The 22,005-nt window shown below is 40.5% G+C and overlaps 1 protein-coding gene across 1 annotated transcript in view; it reads left to right on the forward strand.

Moving 5' to 3' along the window:
- Positions 1-21,768, forward strand: part of GRM3 (glutamate metabotropic receptor 3) — a 94,262-nt gene extending 72,494 nt beyond the window's left edge. Inside the window, exons 3-5 of the mRNA XM_069956162.1 lie at positions 14,449-15,512; positions 16,991-17,165; positions 21,692-21,768. Coding sequence (XP_069812263.1) covers positions 14,449-15,512; positions 16,991-17,165; positions 21,692-21,768 — 1,316 coding nt within the window. The remainder of the gene's footprint in view (positions 1-14,448; positions 15,513-16,990; positions 17,166-21,691) is intronic.
- Positions 21,769-22,005: the final 237 nt, after the last annotated feature.

Below are 22,005 nucleotides of genomic sequence, written 5' to 3' on the forward strand. Positions count from 1 at the left end.
TTCAGAAACCTCTTTTTCATGTCGTCTGCCTGTCTCTCAAATTCCTCATCCTTGTCACAAATACGTCTAGTACGGATGAATTGGCCTTTTGGTATTCCACGTATGGTATGTCTGGGATGCGCTGAGGAGGCATGAAGGAGTGCATTAACACTCGTTTCCTTACGAAATAGTGTGGTTTGTAATTTACCCTCCTGACCTACCTGTATCTTCAGATCCAGGAACTCCACTTCTTGTCTTGAGATGTGCCACGTCAGTCGAATGTTTTTTTCATTCGAGTTCAGGCTCTGCAGGAAACATTCCAACGATGTCCGCGTCCCCTGCCAGATAAAGAAAATATCATCGATGAACCTCATCCAGGAGACGACCGAGCCACCCCCCGGATGAGGTCCACCGAGATCTACACATCTCTCCCAAAATCCCAAAAATAAATTTGCGTATGAGGGCGCACAAGTCGCCCCCATCGCAACTCCTCGCGTTTGTAGAAAAAAACGATCCTTAAAAGTGAAATAATTATGGGTCAAAGCAAATTCCAAGAGTTCCAAAATCAGTTCCCTCAGTTCTAAATCCATACCTTGCATCTCCAAAAAGAAACGTGTCGCCTCCAGGCCTTGACTATGCTCGATGCAGGTGTACAATGCCTCAACGTCACAGCACACCAGATACATGTCATCTTCCAAAGTCACATCTTCGACTCTCTGTAGTACTTCAGTAGAATCGCGAATATAAGATGGAAGAGCAATCACTAGGGATTTCAAATAATAATCAATAAAACGGCATACTTTTTCACATAACCCCCCTCGGCCCGACACTATAGGTCTACCTGGTGGGTTTTTCTTATCTTTGTGGACCTTTGGTAGAAGGTATAGAGTTGGTATGACCGGATTTTCTACCCTCATGCCATCATATACCCTTTTGGTTATTGTCCCCGTAGTGAGTGCTTGGTCCAGGATTATACCCAATTGTTTCTGGAACAAAATTGTGGGATTGGTTTCCAATTTTCTATAGCATTTTGGATTATTATTATATAGTCACGATAGTCCCAGTAGTGGGGTCTCCCACCTCCAAGGTCTTGTATTTTAAATGTTGCTTTTGTGATGGAAATTAATAAAATTGTAATATTTGCTTAATCTCATTTGTGAGTGATTTTTGTAGACACTAGATTGGATACACAGTATTTTTATTGGTGTCATTTTCTTTAATTGTAGCCTGAAAAATCTTTTTAGCCTGTTACATATCTATTATTTACATTTGAAGATCATAAAACTTCTAGGTCACTCCATGTAGCAGGTGCTCGCATACACTTCAGACTATAGGCCTTATTGAAGTAATTTTACAATTAAGGATGAAAAGACTATATTGATGTAGAAAGGCTCTTCATACTTACATTTCCATGCATGGCTGACAGCCCACTCAGCGCTCTTAGAAGTTCATTTTATTGTAGTTTTCTGTATCTTTTCGTTAAAGCATTTTCCACCTTCAATCAAACAGATCATAAACATGGCAGCAATACACCTCTCACAACAATGCAAACCATAAAACTGGAGAAGTAGTTGTCCTGCTGTGAGAAAGCTTTTCAAGAGTTTTACATGAATAATGTAAACTGCTTCAAATAAATCCACTGCAACTCAACCATCATTATGAGTTGTGATATTAATAATAAATAGGAAGTTGGATGACACTCATTCAAGTTGTGTTGGAAAATAGATATTCCAGTATGAATGGAGGTTGATGGATATCTCTGCAAATATTTCTACCATCACTTTTTCTGAATTGACCAGAAAAAAAAAAACAATAGGCAGTAAATTGTAACTGGAAAACTAAAGCAAGATCATAGTTGCTAGCTTTGTGCATGTGTTGTCTACAGTAAGCGATTATTTTACAAAGCGATTATTGGCGGTACTTGACCGATTACCAACCATTCTGCCTGATAATCACTTGGTATAATAGGGCTTGTTGAAAGGTCACAGTCAACTGACATGCACAATGTTGGCTGATCTGAAACATGCTGAAACAAACCGATCAGCCCAGCAACAGTCTGCTGCCCGTCACTCAGTGTAATAGGATTGGCAGCAGCTGTCACTGCCACTGTCTCCTATGGGCTACCCGGACGATATAAAGATCATCTGGGCAGCTCCCTTGCAGCTTCCCGCAGTCCCCCAGCTCCTCCCTGCTTGATGTCTGTGCATGTAATAGCATGACAGCGAGTGGGGAATGAGTAGGAAACGATTGCTGATCTGACCGGTCAGCTCTTGCTTCCACCTTAACATCAGCCAATGTAATACGGCATTAACTTTACTATAACAGAATTTTCCACTTGCATTGCCAAAATTTTTTACATGTACATGATTATTTGTTAAGGGGTTAAATTACATTATACAACCACTTTGAAAAATGGATGTGATACAGATGAAATGTTGATGAATTACATATGCATTTGTCACTATTTTAAAAACTCTTAAGCTAGGTTCACACACAGTGAAAAAATATCAAAGTTAGGTCATAATTTTGAGTGAAAATACAATTGTATTTACAAATGTATTTTTCAAAAGCACATAGTAAATAATGAGCATGTCTATTACTTAAATAATTGGAATCAATTATAGCCGTTATTGTAAATTAAGGCCATATTTCTGTTTGTGACTCTAGCCTTAGACTTCAGAGGGTATTTCACGTTTGCAAAATAAATTTAAGTATTGCATGTTGCATTTTTAAAACAGTGAATATTTTACAAGCCCATTCGGATAAACAGTTGGATTCATATTAGTCCCATGTTATAGACAGAAAAAAATCGATGGAATACTGATGAAAATATTCTTTTGTGAAAGCAGCCTAAGGGCTCATTCACACCTCTATAAGAAAATGCAGATCAAATACAGATTTGTAAAGGCAGAATTAATCCACATCCCTAATATGCAAGTGTTAACTGTTCATTAGAATTCTGTACCTTTATAGTTATAGGGTGTTACTTTCTATTGCCACCTGTTCAATAGTATCACCTTCTTGAGTAATAAAGGTAATTGAAATTCTGACAAACTTTGTTGTAGAAATGTATTAGATTGAGCTTAAAAGTTATTATATTATATTAAAATTATACCGATTAGAAGGCTAATATAGCTACAACATTTGGATAGCAAAACATCTCAACATACTCATGGTCCAGAGAGTGATAAGAGGCATTCTTTACTGTGACCAAAGAGAAGTGACAGGCCGCTCAGCCAATCACTAGCTGAGTCGGGAACATTGTGGTCCATGATTGGCTGAGTGGCCTGTCACTTCAGAAACCAGCTCTGAAGTTGCACTGGCAGCTGCGGGGAGTGTGGAGAAGACAGGAAGACATCGGGAGAATCACAAGGGCTGCACAGACATTGCTAACAATCTAATGCAGTCCTTGCTGCCCAATAATCAAGCTGTGTAATAGGCTATGTAATGAGAACTGATCTAGCAGATTGGCGCTCGGTTACTATATTAATTGGCTGTGTAATGTGGCCCTTAGACCTATATATTATAGAAGAGGGGCACAGTAGAAAAATGCATCCTTTTACCCAATTCCTACCTTATCAACTTCAGCGTACAGCGTAATACTTTATAACACTACAGCATGATTTATATGAAGACCAATATTTAACATTTTTGTAGGCACAAATAGATACAACAAGAGATGTGAGGTTTGGATACCTCTTTTGCTTGACAAGCATGGACACCACCAAAAGTATCATGCAGGCAATGATAGGCTTTTTTTGCAGAAATCTTAGCCTGTCTAATTGTGAAGTAGTGTGACTCTCTAGCAACTAGGTACTTTATATGGCACATTTTCCATTTGCTTAACAAAGCTAATACCGTATTTTTCGGACTATAAGGCGCACCTTCAATTTTAGCCTGCTAAGCCATCTAGGTTCATATATAAGGCGCACCGGACTATAAGGCGCACCAGACTATAAGGCGCACTGCAAGTTCGAATGAACGAAAAACGTAAGTCGCCTGCTGATCACAGTACTTACTGATGCTCCTTACTATGTCACCTGCTGATCACAGTACTGTATTTACTGAAGCTCCTTACTATGTCAGTGTACTGAGGCTCCTAACTATGGTGTCCGTAATGCACCATGCAGGATAGGCAGAATTCTGCCAGCGAGTCCCGTTGGCAGAATTCTGCATGGAGCATTGTGGCCACCATAGTTAGGAGCCTCAATACAGTACAGTGTTGCCCTATAACCTCCGGCCACTAGGTGGCGCTATTGAATGAAAGTCTATGTCGGAAGCCTATGCCTGAGCCTGTATCCGGGCTGCGGAGAGCAGGGAGAGCGGTACAGCGCTACAGCGGGAGAGCGGGACAGCAGGACAGGCCTGCGGAGCCATGGGCCGGGAGTCCAGGTGAGGGAGTGCTGTGCTGTGTGGCGGGGAGATGTGAGCTCAGCAGCCTATCTGTGCCATGGAGGCTGGAGCTGTCCCGGTCCATATATAAGGCGCACTAGACTATAAGGCGCACTTACAATTTCTTAGAAAATCATAGTATTTTAAGTGCGCCTTATAGTCCGAAAAATACGGTAAATCAATACGTAACACCATAAATAGCCCAACTGCAGAAAAGCAACAAATAAGTATAGACAACAGAACTGTTTCATGGACACATCTGCATAGCAAAATGTTGGAACCAACTTAAATTTGTATGTATTTGATTTACTGCTCATGAAATTAGTACACTGAATATTTTAGAGTGTAATTGATCATTGCATATTCACATAAGAGCACATAGAAGTGGTACTTACAGTGAAAGGAGTGTGAAATATTGCTACTGGCAAGGCTAACTATGCATCTCATTTTTCATGGTTAGGGCTCGGATTCTGCATAATTCATTTGACTACAATAAATTACCATCTAGTGTTAATAAATAAACTATTGGTTTTGAGGGATTTAAATATGAGATATATACTAAACAATTAATGATATATAGACTTTAGCAGGTGAATATAGATAGTCATCTAGAAGTGTACAGTACTTCTATAAAGAAAAGTACTGAAGTCCTCTACTCTACTCTACTCTACTCTAAGAATTTGAAAACCATGATGGTTGTGTATACACATTTAAACTTAAAATTACCATAGAATCTCAACATTTATACCATATGATCAGTAGTGGAAATATATATTCAGTGTATAATCAGTGTGAAAAGCAGTCTGGGAGCCATTTATTAGGACTGGCATACTCATACCCTGATCTTAAAGTAGGCCCAACCTCCTTTTCCCATCCAAATTCACCAAGAGACACACGCCTCTTAGCGAATCCAGTCAGCTGTGCACCCAACCCTTCACCCGGCAAACAAATCTGCACCTTCTTTGAAGTGCAGGAGGTGGCCTCCTCCCTGTCTTGCCACGCCCCCCAACCCCCCTGGCCACCCTTCGGCAGGTGAATGTGCGCCTTCTCCCTGGCGTATGCCTTTGTGGTAACAATGATAAATCCCACCCTCTTTGATTTAACGAGGGCCTCTCCTGACCTGTCTAAATAGTCAACTGAGTGTTACCAGGTGGGAGTGTGTGCCTACACTGCATGGGACTGATAAGATTTGACTATTTAGTCATGTCAGGGGCTTAGCTAGGATTCATTGGGCCACATAGCAAAAAATGTACAGCCCCCCCCCCCCCCCCCATAAACTCATCTGGCCCGGCACTGTCTGCCAACAGTCCTTTGCTCTCCCAGTGCATGATAGCTGTCACTTGTGCACTAGGGAGCTGGGAGAATAAAGCAACTCTAAGGTAGGCCACGTCTGTGTGTGTGTGTGGGGGGGGGATCAGGGGTACCATGGTCCCTGGTCTGTATGTGAAGTACACACATTTTTTATACCAATTGCCACACATTTACACACATACTGTATTTCTACACACACCACATTTACACATGCACAAGGTCTTTTGCACGAACATACATTATATATTATATTATATTTTACACTACCTATACACAGTGTATTTCTTACCTCTTTTACACTGTGGCCTCTCTGGCAGGTGATTTGTGGAGTTTGCATATGAGTCCAGATGCTGAGACATCCTTATTACCATCTACCATTAGCAGGGTTCCACAATGAATGTGTCCACGAGCTCTGATTCTATAGAAATGCAGCATTCTTTTTACAATAATGTATTGAAAATAAGAAGATGTGACCATACGGTCTGCCTGACTCTTTTCCACTGAATCACCCCAGTAATACTGACAGCATGGAGCAGCAGGGCCTCTAAAAAACAAGGAAACTCACTACTTCTTATCTCTAGATATTAAAGGGAGCCAGAGAATTCAAGCCCACAGCATTATCTATGTGATTATCTATGTGAGGTCAATGTGAGGCAGGAGACCATATAGGGAGAGAAAAGAGGTCACCAGGTCACCTACACATAGAGCGGGAGCAGAACACTCCTCCTCCTCCTGACGTCTGTTAATCAGCACAGCCAGTGATACACAGCTGACACTGAATGGGCTATAATCAGAAGTGAGATCTTTCAGTAGTTTTACGTGTCCTGTGGGAAACCCAGGCCCCATAGCAGTTGCATAGTCTGCCTACATTGTAGCTACATATCTAGTAAGAATACTAGACAAGTTATACAACACAGAGCTATAGGAAAAGGTGTTCCAGAATTATCTCATGGCAAACAGAAGCATTTACCATAATAAGCAGGTCAGAAGAGGCCACAGGTCCTCCTACATCCATTTTCTGATCAAATAGCTTAAATTGAAGCAATTTTACGAAACAGGTCATCTATCTCTCTCTCTCTCTCATATATATTGTGAGGGGATTAGCTCATGGGATCACCATCTCCTGGGTTAGATGGGCGCTTTTTGGCACAAAACACAGTCCACACCAGCAAGTAAGGTGCAACTGGCCGAAACCAGTTTTATTTTTCTTTGCAGCAGATAAAAGAAACAATAATACAAAAGAAAACCTACACCGTCTGGTGACTAACTAAACAGTTATCAACTAACTGACCAGAGCTGAGCCTACTGCACAGCTCTCAAACAAAAACAGGCAGCACAGTGTACTCACAATGAGACTTTACCCAGGAGCAGAGAGCCATCATCTTGTGCGCTGTCTGCCCTGTTATAGCACACACAGGCTTGCACCTGAGTAACCAGAGTCACTCCCAATACCTGGAGTGGCCAAGTGGAGTAGGAGCGCACCCATCTCTCCCCTACTCCAAAGCAGCCCGGCCCTTTATCCCGTCCTTGCCAAAACCTATAGCAAAGAACCAGTCTCCTTGCTATGCTAACTCCCTGGCGGCTTATTTAACACACATATGACAGGAACCTTGGTGAAACATACATTCCATCCACTACTTTGCCCCTGGTCTTGTCACAATATATATATATATATATATATATATATATATATATATATATATATATATATATATATATATATATATCTTCCTTTGCAACATTGTAAAGGATGACAAAGAATGGAATAATTGAAACCTTTATTATTGCCCTAATATTGACCCAACTATTCAAATCTTCATTCTCTACAATTGCACAAACTTAAATCTGTGTTATAACCACACAAAGCTTTAAAAACATATTCTATTAGAATTTTTACTATTGGATCATAAGGACTATTGACTTTTCTATTATGGTGCAGTATTTGTTGTCTGTAAGACAGGATGCAGACATACATATCTGTATTGTAGCATTTCAGTCTCCACTAACTTATATGTGCCAAATATTGCTCCATAATATAAAATTTACCCACTAAATAATGCAAGGCGACCCTTTACTAATCTCTAATATTCAACATTGGTCTATTTAAAGAATAGGCAATTTTTTTTATTATAGATTTCCTTAAAGCTCTACTCGACCCTTCTTCATGCAGTTTCAAATGGACCAACTGTGTTCATTTCCACAATAATCTTTCAATTGGATTGCGATCTAGCTTGTTTGCAGGCATTGTTATAAACGTTTATAAACCTTTCCTGAAGACATCATTACTCAAGTTTTTTTTTATCAACAGGTATAAAAAGTGCCCCTTTTTATACCTGGGTTTTGCACACACAAGCTTTTAAACTTCTACATTAGAAATGGTTTTGTGTCATATATGTGATTTACTTATGCAAGGGAACCCCTTATTTTTTTTAAAAAATTATAAAAATAAAAAAGTCTCCTCCTTCCCCCCCCCCCCCCTTCCCCACCAAAATCTGGTGCCCCATCAGCTTTTTGCTCAGAAAACTCTGTGGCATTGATCATAAATACTATATACTAGGTACACAGCACTGGGTAAACCAGTCCTGACTCACCGTCTTTGACAGCATGAATTCCCTGGGTTAGGCAATAGTGTAAGGTACCATGGAAACTATACAAGGGAGCACAGACATCTGTTAAAGGCATATGTCCTGGCTCCTTGTAAAGCACATTATGTTTATAGAGGAACTCATTTTGCAATTGCTGTAGTGTGCCAACTGTGAAGTTGGCATTGGCCATATCTTAGTGTCTAGATTTGAAGTAGATCAATGTGACAAAAGACAAAAGGCTTGTGTGTTCTGACACCCTTGCAATTCAAGCATATTAGTAGTAGCAATTATCATTAGGATTAGCCCTAAACCTACATGCTTAATTGAATCAATGCAATAAAGATACAAAACAGTTAAAGGAACACCTCAATAATAAGCAAATACAATGAAGAAGCACTAACTGAGAAATACTCAAGAGCAAAGAACAAATCAGCTCACCAAATGCAGTATATGTATGCCGCTGTAATTCCCCAGATTCGGAGCACGTAGAGCAATATTGCGGGCCGTCTCCCATATGTAAACTTCAATAAAGAAAATGGTGGCTCTTAGCTCCATAAAAAATGTGTATTTTTTTAGTAGGCGTGCATCTTAAAGTAACAATCAAATGAATAAAAACATCAGCGCCGACGCATTGCGAGGTTCTCCCTCTTAATCATGGCAATTACAACTATATAATGAAAGACTTTTATAGGTAAGATGCACATCTCCAAGCCTTGACCCACCTCTCAGGCATCACCTGTCAGCAATGGAGATCACATGACTTACTTACAGAGGGTAAACGGGAAAACAAGTAACGGATACTATCAGAATAAAACATTCAATATATACGGTATAAATCAGATTTCCGATTCAAACCCTTGGGATATCGGGTGTCTAGATACAAGATCCAATAGGCCTCCCTTTTTCTCAGGATCTGTACCCAATCTCCCCCTCGTAATGGTTTATTCACCCTTTCCAGGGCACACATAGAGAGACCCGTTATATCCCCTCCGTGGCATTCACTAAAGTGCCTGGATAATCCTGATACCGATTTACCAGTATTTACCGCACTGTGTGCACGAATGTCAGCTATGTGTTCACTGAAGCGTGTTTTTAACATCCTTTTGGTCGATCCAACATATTGCAGCTTACAAATTGTACATTCTCCCACATAGATAACATAGGTTGTAGCACAATTAATAAAAGATCTTATGTTGAAGGAATGTCCGGTGCTACACGATATTACTGAGAGCTGTTTCCTAGTTGTAAATTTACAAAGAGGCGAGAAGCACGCTCTAGAATTTGTTAAATATATTAATGGGAATACTCTGAATCTAAAATTTACACACCAATTTGATCTGGAGTCCATTGCATTTTTGGACTTAAAATTGTGTCTGAACAATGGTCAGATTACTACTTGCTTGTACAGAAAACCCACATCGGGGAATGGTGTACTACAGGCAAGTAGTAGTCATCCTAACCATGTTACTAGAAACCTGCCAGTGGGAGAGTTCATTAGAACTCGCAGAAATTGCTGCGTAGATGCCTGCTATGAGGAAGCAGCCAGGGAACTCACCGCTAGGCTCAAAATAAGGGGCTACAGCGCTCCTATCATTGAGAGAGCACGACGGATAGCTGAGTCACATGATAGATCATACCATCTAGAAGATAGAGGGACACGTAGAACTGATACTAATAACACTAATAAGGATGTGGGTGGTGTCCGGAGATCTAGTGACAAACAACTTACATTCTCTACTGTCTATAGTCCCCAGTTCAGAGAAATAAGTAACATCATTAATAAATATGTCCCCATGTTACTCCAGGATCAGAAATGCGAAAAGATACTCACATCAGGTGTGAGATGTGTTGCAAGAAGGGGGAAAACTTTGTAATATGTTGTCCCCTAGCTATGTAAACATCTTTAATACTCCTAAAAGTAGTACAAATTGGTTAGTTACAACAGGTTTTCACAAATGTGGAGGACCTAGATGCCCCCTTTGTAAATTTACAATTAGGAAACAACTAGGATCCAATATGTTGGATCGACCAAAAGGATGTTAAAAACACGCTTCAGTGAACACATAGCTGACATTCGTGCACACGGTAAATACTGGTAAATCGGTATCAGGATTATCCAGGCACTTTAGTGAATGCCACGGAGGGGATATAACGGGTCTCTCTATGTGTGCCCTGGAAAGGGTGAATAAACCATTACGAGGGGGAGATTGGGTACAGATCCTGAGAAAAGGGAGGCCTATTGGATCTTGTATCTAGACACCTGATATCCCAAGGATTTGAATTGGAAATCTGATTTATACTATATATATTGAATGTTTTATTCTGATAGTATCCGTTTCTTCTTTTCCCGTTTACCCTCTGTAAGTCATGTGATCTCCATTGCTGACAGGTGATGCCTGAGAGGCGGGTCCAGGCTTGGAGATGTGCATCTTACCTATAAAAGTCTTTCATAATATAGTTGTAATTGCCATGATTAAGAGGGAGAACCTCGCAACGCGTCGGCGCTGATGTTTTTATTCATTTGATTGTTACTTTAAGATGCACGCCTAATAAAGAAATACACATTTTTTACGGAGCTGAGAGCCACCATTTTCTTCATTGAGAAATACTCAACCATTTCAATGTGAAGGCTTTGGTCCAAATGTCTGTTAGGCAAGGTCACTACCTAGGGTTCTGTGTCATATTATGTGCTGCCTCCCTTGGCTCTCTACTGCTTGGAGACACATAGCAGAAGATGAGAAGTATACTATGTCATTTAGCTGCCAGCAAAAGAAGGGACCTAAAGAGACTTTTAAGAATGTCATGAGAATGCTTAACTATTGACCTGACACTTGTGTATGCTGATCAGAAATAGCAGATAGATCTTACATAGAAAGTAAAGGGCAAAATAAAATTTATAACATGAAATCATATCAACATGATTATGTGAACATGGAAGAGTAGAACAAATGTGGTTTAATGTGTGAAACCCATTACTATTTGTCTTTTGGAAAGCCATTTATGAGTCTGGTTTGGAATCTCATTAGAATACTGAAGTTAGTCTACCTCTAATGATACAGTAATTGTCATTTTGTATGCCTAGGATTCTTAAACTGCCTAGAATAAATGTGTATGGCCTCCAGACTTGACAGCCTTTAGACAGGAGTCATCTCGATGCCATGATAAAAGTGGACATGTCAGGTCACAAAATGTCACATCATATTAAATTTGAAAATAGAAAGTTTGTTCATGAACATATTGCTGACAACAGTTGAGGACATATGAGTTAAGCCAATGCACAGACTGTAATTTCTACATTTTGAAAAGTAAAGGCAAGAATAGTTGGATTCAGTTTAGGTTATTAGTAGAGATGAGCGAACCGGGTTCGAGACGATTCGAACCCGAACGATCTGCATTTGATTAGCGGGGGCTGCTGAACTTGGATAAAGCTCTAAAGTTGTCTAGAAAACATGGATACAGCCAATGACTATATCCATGTTTTCCACATAGCCTTAGGGCTTTATCCAAGTTCAGCACCCCCCGCTAATCAAATACCGAAAGTTCGGGTTCGGATCGACTCGAGCATGCTCAAGGTTCGCTCATCTCTAGTTATTATGCCTTTCTGATTCATTTTCCAAATTAGAAAGCTTAGAGAGATTCCTATCAAAAAGAACTTAAAGGGAATCCATCGGCAGACTGCAGCAATGAGGACATAGGAGGAGAAAATAGATGAAACCTTTGTTTCTTGTGAACACTGCACTTACAGAGGAACTGGGTTATACATTTACACACAGCCAGGGGTGTAACTTACTCCTGGTCCCACCTCATCTAAGCATAATTCGCTGCCCAGTTGTCTTTGGATCCTTACTCACCATGACCCATTAAAGGGATTGTCTGAATTATTTAAAAAGTAAAATAAAGTCTGTTATTGACTGTTAAAAATACTGGCAAAAATAAAAAAAATAGTATTATCTGCTCTGTGTTGTGCACTGCCACTCCGATCCTCCCTTCCACCTTTATTAGTTCCCTGCAAACAGTATGTGTCTGCATACTATGTAGTTAATCAATGGCCTCAACGGTAGATGGTACAAAACCCCTGAAGCCAATTATTGAGCATGTAATATCTGCAAGGAAGAAAACAGAGGCACATAGAACTAAAGCAGCAGCATTGGACATGGCAGGGATTAAGCAGGGTGATAGTATACTGAAGAAACTAATTGTGCCACTGTGCCCCTTTACATCACTTTATTGTGCTAATGTACCCCCATAAGGAACTTACTGATGTTACTGCTCCCCTACTGAATGGTGCCACTGTCCCCTAATATACTGCGCAATTATGCCCAAATGAGCTATACCACTGTCCCCTGATGATGTGCCACAATTCCCATATGTATTGTCACTCTCCCCTCTAGTGTACTGTGCCACTGTCCCCATTAATGTACTGTGCCACTGCCCCCTCTGATGTATTGTTTCACTATTAGAAATTCGGTTAAAATTAAAAACAAGCCATACTCATACCACAATCCTCACTACTACTGTTTACACCAAGCCACTTCCAATTTCTGGTGTCCAATCCAACACACAGAAGGTGCCCACTCAGCCAATCCTTGGTCACAGTGGTGACGACCCCAGGCACTGATTGACAAGGAGGCATTTCCAAGACAAGGGCCAGGAGGCGAAGGACAGGAGATAGCAGAAATTGCAGGGACAGGGGGTTAGTTAAGTGAGTTATGCCTTATTTTATCTTTATATTATTAGCTGGAGGTTGAAAGAAGTGAGCACTGGGTATTGTAGGCAAGCTGTGGGATATACATTTAGCTGGTCTTTTGCATCCTAGGGGAATACCCCTGGACTTTTGGAGCTCATTTCCGTAATCACAAAAAGAACGCTATCTTGGAACTGGATGGCTTAATCTATAAAAGCAAGGCATATGTGAAATCATATTGAGACCTTATGTTAGTGATAAATTTTTGTTGATACATTTAGGGATTATTTAAAAAAGAAAATCCCAAATTTAGGAAAACTTTGGAGAAATTAGCATCAAACAGAAATAACAGAAATGTACAGTTACATCAAGGTACACCAAGGGGTTACATTTTATTCAGCTGGACAACCCTTTTAAGGTGGTTTATAATTGATAACTGACACATTAATGTCGGGTCTATATAATCCTTTTATATTGCAAATTCTTCAAACTACTGTTGATATACATTTAGCAATTATTTATAGTGACTGTTCTTTGAGGATTTTTTTTTACCCTTGGCCCAATATTAACAATGAGATCAGAAAATTTTGACATGTCACAGGGACAAAGTTCTGATCAGTCCAGGTCTGATCTGACCAATCGGGAGAACAAGTGGGGAGAAGACGCGCCACAGTGCCTCCACTCTCTGCTCGAAGTTAGAAAAAAGTGTCAGACCTATAATGGAGCTCTATGAAGCCTGGACCGAATAAAACCTTTTACATGTCACTATGACATGTCAAAAGTTTTTTGTAACAACAGTGACACTTTAAAAAATTGTAGCTATGTAGAAGGCTATAACTTTAGGTGTGTCTTTCCTTCAATACCTTTTTATTTACCTTACTTTCTCTTTGCCTTCACTTGCTTCTTTCCCTTTCCTTTTCCCTCTTCCTTCCATAGGAACACAAGTATAAAGACGGGCATGCTCTCTGAGTGATACACCAGTCTAAGAAGCAGTAAAGTGTGTTGCATTCCAAAATACTGTGTATATGTGTTGGAGAATGACATGGTGTCAAAAAGAAAACTGTACTTATGTAGTTACACTAATTTGTCTACAAAGACAATGCCCTTTTTAACCAGTACAGATAGAAAAGTATGTAATTTTATTTACATGTGACCACAAATGTAAGGTATATAGTCAATGGGGGAGATTTATGAAAGTGTGTAAAATATACAATGGTGTAAAATGACCATAAAACCGATTACAGCTCAGCTTTTAGCTCTGGTAAAATGAAAGCTGAGCTGTGATTGGTTGCTGTGTGCAATTCACACCAGTCTATATTTTAAACCCTTTAATAAATCTAGGAAATAATGTTTAGTGCAATTTAAGTTGTAAACTTTTATAGGCTTTACAGGGGGTTAACCATAGTATATGCAATATATTTACCTGTATTTGATTGTGCTAGTTCATAAGTATTTAGAAACATATAAATGATAATGTTTTTCTTTTTTTCGCCGCAGCTCCATTTATTCCACCCAGTGCAGACAGCATTGTAAAGTTTGATGCATACGGAGATGGCCTTGGATTATATAACGTCTTCAATTTTCAGTATAATAATGGCAAATACTCATACCTAAAAATAGGTCAGTGGGCAGAGACCTTATCTCTCGATGTAGATGTCATACAATGGTCAAAAAGTATGGTGCCAACATCACAATGCAGCGATCCATGTGCTCCAAATGAAATGAAGAACATGCAACCTGGAGATGTCTGTTGTTGGATCTGTATTCCCTGCGAAACATATCAATATCTTGCAGATGAATTCACATGTGTTGATTGTGGACCAGGACGATGGCCTACCCAAGACCTAACCGGATGCTTTGATTTGCCAGAAGACTATATTAAATGGGAAGATGCATGGGCCATAGGTCCAGTAACGATCGCATGCCTTGGGTTCACTTGTACATTTCTGGTCGGAGGAGTCTTTATCAAGAACAACAACACTCCTTTGGTGAAGGCGTCTGGACGTGAGCTCTGTTATATCCTCTTGATTGGAGTTTTTATGTGTTACTGTATGACATTTTTCTTCATAGCCAAACCTTCCCCAGTTATATGTACTCTACGGCGATTGGGTCTGGGGACTTCTTTTGTAGTTTGCTACTCAGCTCTTCTAACAAAGACAAACAGAATTGCCCGGATCTTCAGTGGTGTGAAAGAAGGTGCTCAAAGACCCAAATTTATCAGCCCCAAATCTCAAGTCATAATTTGCTTAAGCCTCATCTCTGTTCAAATTGTTATTGTGTGTGTATGGCTTATGTTGGAATATCCAGGCACCAGACGGTATACTCTTGCAGAGAAAAGGGAAACTGTCATATTAAAATGTAACGTGAAAGATTCCAGTATGCTGATATCTTTAACATATGATGTGGTTCTAGTGATACTATGTACTGTATATGCTTTCAAAACAAGGAAGTGCCCGGAAAATTTCAATGAAGCCAAGTTTATTGGATTTACAATGTACACAACGTGTATAATATGGCTCGCATTTCTTCCAATATTTTATGTGACATCCAGTGACTACAGGGTAAGTTTATTAGAATTTTTTATAAAATTGTTATTGAAGGCAATACAAAAATAGATATTAATGACTTACAGGTTTTTGCAGTTTTGTAATATAGTCTTTAACTTATTATATGATGAAAATGTGGATAATTGCTTGGATAATTACAGGCACCATACAGTTATCAGAGAAGTCTTTAGCAATGACACATGTGTAAGGGTAAGGGGGGAACTGATATCTATGCTGGAATATCAAAGACATTTTTGAAGTTATTTCTGGAGAAGGATATATTACAAATTATTTATGGGTCAGCTTCTTTCTTTCATGATCCCAAGGATCCACAGATCCTGCTGAGAGCATATCCTGGGACTTTGACCACTGCATGCTTTCAGAACAGGTCCCTTGTTGGCACAAACTTAAACCCTTTTATGGATATACTTAAATCCAACCTCCACATTGTGCAATATGTAGCAGTTCACCTGCTATTATCCAACATGCAAGGCAGGCACATGGACTATGTCAGCCGCAACACAATTATACAGCACAATATTACAGGACATACTATAGCACATGCAGAAAGCTATTACTTTGTAAGGAGCAAGTCAAGGTTACCTAAGGTTTACTAACTTTAAGGCTGAGTTCCCACTATGGAATTTTAGTGTGAGATGACATCCATCTATTATTATTATTTATTTATTGATTCCAGAGAGCTAAACAACAATAGGAGGTGATAAACAGAACATTAGAAAGTCACAACACTACACATGAGTAAGATAAATGGCAGACTGGTACATAGGGATAGAGGATCCTGTCCGCAAGGGCTTGCAATCTATAAATAATAGATTGTAATTATAATCATGATCATTATTTGCGGCCGTCATTAACAATAAAACGGATGGCTCTTCCCAATAATATCCGTAAGTAGGAACATTGGGGGGGATTTATGAAGAGCAGTGTACGCTGGTCTTATATTAGGCCACGCCCCCTTTTCCCCAGCAGGATTCACTAAGAGGTGCACGCCTCTTAGTGAATCCGGCCAGCTGGGCTCCCGAACCAGCGCCCGGCGTACTAAATCTACACCATTTATTTGGATCATAATTTACGCCTGCGAGCAGGTGTAAATCATGATAAATGAGGCGTGGGAGGAGGCCACGCCTCCTCCCTGCCTCGTCACGCCCCCCCACGCTCCCCCAGCCCGCCCAACGCCAGGGAGAAGGGGCAAATCTTGGGCGTATCATTCATAAATGTCCCCCTTATGAATGAAGGGGGGAAAAAAACGTGGGGTAGAAATATTCACCATGGATTGTGATCCATGTTAAAAATGATTTTACCGAAGTTTGAATGTCCTATGTGACAATGTTCTATATGCTAACTGGACAAGTTCGATGAATTCTTGTTAATTATAGTTCATATGTGCCAACTGTTTCTCCTATGTAAATTGTGAACAGAAAGATGAGAGAAGAGTAAATATGTGTGACTGAAATATTATTATTCCATTTCAGGTCCAAACTACGACCATGTGCATTTCTGTAAGTCTAAGTGGTTTCGTAGTCTTGGGTTGCCTGTTTGCACCGAAAGTTCATATCATTCTATTTCAACCACAGAAAAATGTTGTAACGCACAGACTCCATTTAAATAGATTCAGTGTCAGCGGAACTGCAACCACGTATTCCCAGTGTAAGTATATTACATTTCATCAGCAGTTGTACAATATAAATAAATCTTTAATGTACGGTATGTTAGCAAAATCTTTACATGCAATATATAAATCTAATTTATGAATTTATCATATTTGAAGAATTTATTTATTACTGTATTTTTCACTTTATAAGATGCACTTTTTTTCCCCCCAAGGTGGGGGGAAAAACTCAATGCGTCTTATAAATCAAACATGCCGCTGTGGGCTCTCCTTAGCGTGGGGGAAGGTGCCACCAGCCTGCCCCAGCCCCAGAACCTCTCCTCCAGCCTGCCCACCCTCCTGCCGATCAGCCGGTGTAGTGTTCAATCTGCCACTGCTGCTGACTCTCCAGCCCCCTGGGGACATGGCCACCAACCTACCCCAGCCCGGAAGCTCTCCTCCACTGCTGACCAGCCTCCAGTGCCGGCTGCCCCGCTCGCTGATCTGGCAGCGTCCGGCACTAAGTTTAAAAAGCTGCAGCTCCCGCTGCTGGGGAAATGCCCGCCGCTCTGCCCCAGCCCTGGGAAGACTCCTCCAGCCTTCACCTTCACTGGCAGCATGAGGAAAAACAAGTGTTAGCTGAAGCAGCCTCTGACAGATCATCGCAGTGGGTAAGTGGATATTCTGCAGCGGCTGCAGTGATCTGACAGCAGCTGCTGCTTCAGCTGACCCTTGTATTTCTCATATCTGTCTAGTAATTTGTTATTTTTTTGGCTTATAATGCGTGCCCATGGTGGTCTCCCCTCCCCCACCCTTACGCTCTAGTAAGCTACCCAGTACATGTGGTGTTCTGGGAGCAGTGGTGCCAGGGAGTTACCATTCAATGACCTATAGTCTTTTGAAGCTTATTGAGGGTTAACTCCCTTGCACCACTGCTCCCAGTACAACCTGATACATTTTGCCCATAGCAATATACAGGTGTAACTGCAGTTCAGCTCCTATTCACTTGAATGGAGGCTGAGCTGCAGTTAAATATCATAACCACTACACAATGAATGGAGACAAACTCTCTTTACTGTGTAGTGTGGTACCGAACAGCTTTTTCCCATTTTTCCTGCTCTAAAACCTAGGTACGTCTTATCATCTGGTGTGTCCTTTAAAGCGAAAAATACGCTACTTTTAAAAATAAATTAGAAATTTTCTGAATTTTTACCTCTGACTTAAAGAGAACCAATCACGGAAGAAATGTAAAAATTTTTTATTTTCTAATTCAATGTAATTATTTATTTAATTAACATTTGTAAATACTTTTATTATTTTTTTTAGCCGCGTTTTTGTTTTATTCACTTTCCAATTCACTGTCTCGCGCCGGCTCTTTTCAAAAGAGCCGGCTCGAGACAGGAAGCTCCCGTCATCCACAGCGGCAGCAAGCCCGTCCGCCGCCATCTTGATTACGTCATTAGCGTTCCAGTGGTGGAACGCAAGTAACGTAATCAAGATGGCGGCGGCCGGGCCGAAGAAGAGGAACAGGTATAGTATAAGATACAGACTGCAACAGCAGTCTGTATTTTCATTTTGTTTATTTATGAAGATACAGACTGCCTTTGCAGTCTGTATCTTATACTTTACCTGATCCTCTTGTCCGTTGCAGTCCGATGCCGGGCGCCGCCATCTTGATTACGTCGCTTGCGCTCCAGCGGTGGAACGTAAGCGACGTAATCAAGATGGCGGCGCCGGCCTTGCTGCAGCAAACAAGAGGAACAGGTAAAGTATAAGATACAGACTGCAAAGGCAGTCTGTATCTTCATAAATAGACTGCCTTTACAGTCTGTAGCTTATACTTTACCTGATCCTCTTGTTCGGTGCTGGAAGGCCGGGCGACGCCATCTTGAATACGTCACTTGCGTTCCAGCGGTGAAACACAAAGTGACGTCATCAAGATGGCGGCGCCCGGCCCTCGTTCAGCAATCAAGAGAATTGGGTAAAGGGATAAGATACAGACTGCACAGGCAGTCTGTATCTTCATAGATAGACTTAGGGAGAGATTTCCTTTGATAATAGGGACAGTGATTTTTAGGTGATTGGTCCTCTTTAATGCTCTGATGTATTCCATTGTATAGTGGCATACATAGCTTAGAGCCTTCATTGTTGAAAACATTTAATAGTAATTATGTTACTAGCCTTTTCTTAACTAGATGAATGATATAATGGCAGCATTCCTATAGTATATAGCCCCAGAGGAGACCTCTCTTCTGTGGCAATATATTTAACCACAAGCTGGCTTGGCATTGTGACTCCCTGCACCTCGGCCCCCCGGAGATTTATGACTGCAGTTCAGGATTGCAGTTGGCTGATTAACACTTTATAGCTATGGCCTATTGCTATGTTATGCATCAGTGTATCTGGTATTTCTTAGAAATAGGGCATGTTATGCAGAACACACTTACCCGTCCATTCCTATTCCTCTTTGCCGTAGTGCAGATCCTATATCAAGTGTGCTGTCAATACTTTTTTCATTTAAGCTTTCCTTTGCAGACTGTTTTCCTAGAAATCTTTATTATCACTCTGAAAACTACCAGTATTGGAAACCAGGAATCAATGACAAACACTAACTTGGATGGACAATAAAACCACTATGCAGCAAACACAATCACATAGCTAATGAGAAATATTACACTAGCTGATGTTTTCTACAGTACCATGCTCTCATAAAGTCTATCAGTCAAGTCACACTATTTCAGCATACCTGAAACTGTATGTTAATGCAATTCTAATACTATGTTTACACACCTTAAAATGAAGATAAAATACCGCCATAATTTTGATGTGAAAATGCAGGCATACTTTCAATATAATAATGCACTTCATTGAAGTCAATGGGAAATTGGCCGGCATTAATTACAGAAATATTGATAAACTCCATCCAAATTGATTTAATATAAAGTTTTAGAAAAAGGCATCCAACTTTGTCAGCCACTGGTAATCCAATACTGCAAGCTCGTTCTTTATCCATGGTAAACATTCTTAGGGTAGCTTCAACATACCGGATTCGCAGCAGATTTCACGCAGCGAGTTTGCAGAGAAATCCGCTGCGAATCCTGGTACTTTGATCTTCAAGGGGGCTACATAACCGCAGCAGAATTTTTATTCCGCTGTAAGTATGTAGACGCCGGCCCCTTTAACCCGCCGCCACCTATAGCATACGTTATCTGCTTGGCGCCACAGCTGCATCTGAGGCTCCTGGCTATTGTGGGTCCCTCTCAGCCAATTAGTGACTGTGGCGGGGCCGTGCACTGATTGGCTGAGCGGGACTGACGGGAGCCGGAAGCCTCAGATGCAGCCGCGGCACCGAGCAAGTAACCTATGCTGCGGGCGGCGGGGGGATAAAGGGGCCGGCGTCTACAAACTCGCATCAGAATTAAAATTCCCCACAGTCACCAGGACACTAACAACAATGGTGGAAATGGCAGGTTTGTAAGGGGGGAAGCTGCTGCTATCTAAAAAAACAACATCTACAATTTGCTAAGGTCAACTGCAAGCCATGAGGCTATTGGAACAATATTTTGGACAGATGAGACCAGAACAGAGACTTTTGGTTTAAATGAGAAGCAATATGTTTGGAGAAAGGAAAGCACTGCTTTCCAGCATAAAACCTAATATGATCTGAAAACAGTGGTGATAGTATCATTGTTTGGGGGCTGTTTTACTACATTATGGCCAGGATGCCTGCCATTATTGATGTAACAATGTATTCTGAATTAAACCAGCAAATTCTTAACAAAAATATCATGATCTCTGTTCATGAGCTGAATATCTATAGGACATGGGTCTTGTAGCAAGACAACAACCCAAAGCACACAAGTTGCTCTACTATAGGATGGTCAAATAAGGGTACCACTACACTAAGTGATTATCGGCCATACTGGGCCTATTACCAGCCATTCCGCCTGATAATCCCGTTGTGTAATAGCTCATGTTGGCTGCCTGGTAGCCCCTTCCGCACCTCCACACGGCCACCCCATGCTGTCGGCGTATGTAATAGGGAACGAAGAGCAAGTGAGCGCTGACCTGACAGGTCGGTGCTCACTTGCTCCGAAATATGTAATAGGGCCTTAAGAATACAGTTAATGTTTTGGAATGGCCAAGTGAAGTCATGACTTTAATCCAATATAAATGTTGTGGAAGAATAGAGAGCAAGCAGTGCATAGGAGGGAAGGGAAGAATTGGTTAGCATTTCACCAAGCTGATGTTCAGGACTAATCACAATTACTAAAACATAACAGATACTAAAAGCAAACGTTCACATTATTTTGCCACTCACAGATATGTGATATTCGATAATATTTCCTCAATAAAGAAATAATCAAGTCTGATGTTTTTTACTCAATTGTTTGATTGGGTTCTCTTTATCTACTCTTTGGACATGTATAAAAATCTTACATTAGTCAAATGTATGCACAAACATAGAAAATTCTGAAGGGTTTACAAACAAAGTACCTCTGTAATTCCTATGTTTTACTATGCATGTATTGTTATTCTAAAGCCTATACATGTTTTATTTATTATTGGTGTTTTTTATTTTCAGCGTCAGCCAGTGCACATTACACCCCAACCATCTGTAATGGAGGAGAAGTTCTAGACTCCACCACCTCATCCTTATAATTTTTTATCAACATCTCTGTCCTAAAGATTTTTAGACTGTTAGAAAAAATGCACTTGTTGTGCAGTCCTTCTTTTCTTTTTGTAGAAAAAAAAATATTTTTGAGGACTGTCTAGAATGACGTTCTAGAGCTTTTTAGATTCAATGACCACTGTAATCCAGTTTAGAGACCATGTAAATAAGGTGCGTTATGTACACAACTCGCTGTGTCCACTGAGTAATATGGCTTCTGCCATGTA

Source organism: Dendropsophus ebraccatus, chromosome 1 (assembly GCF_027789765.1).
Source record: "Dendropsophus ebraccatus isolate aDenEbr1 chromosome 1, aDenEbr1.pat, whole genome shotgun sequence".
In the NCBI taxonomy this organism is placed as follows: Eukaryota; Metazoa; Chordata; class Amphibia; order Anura; family Hylidae; genus Dendropsophus; species Dendropsophus ebraccatus.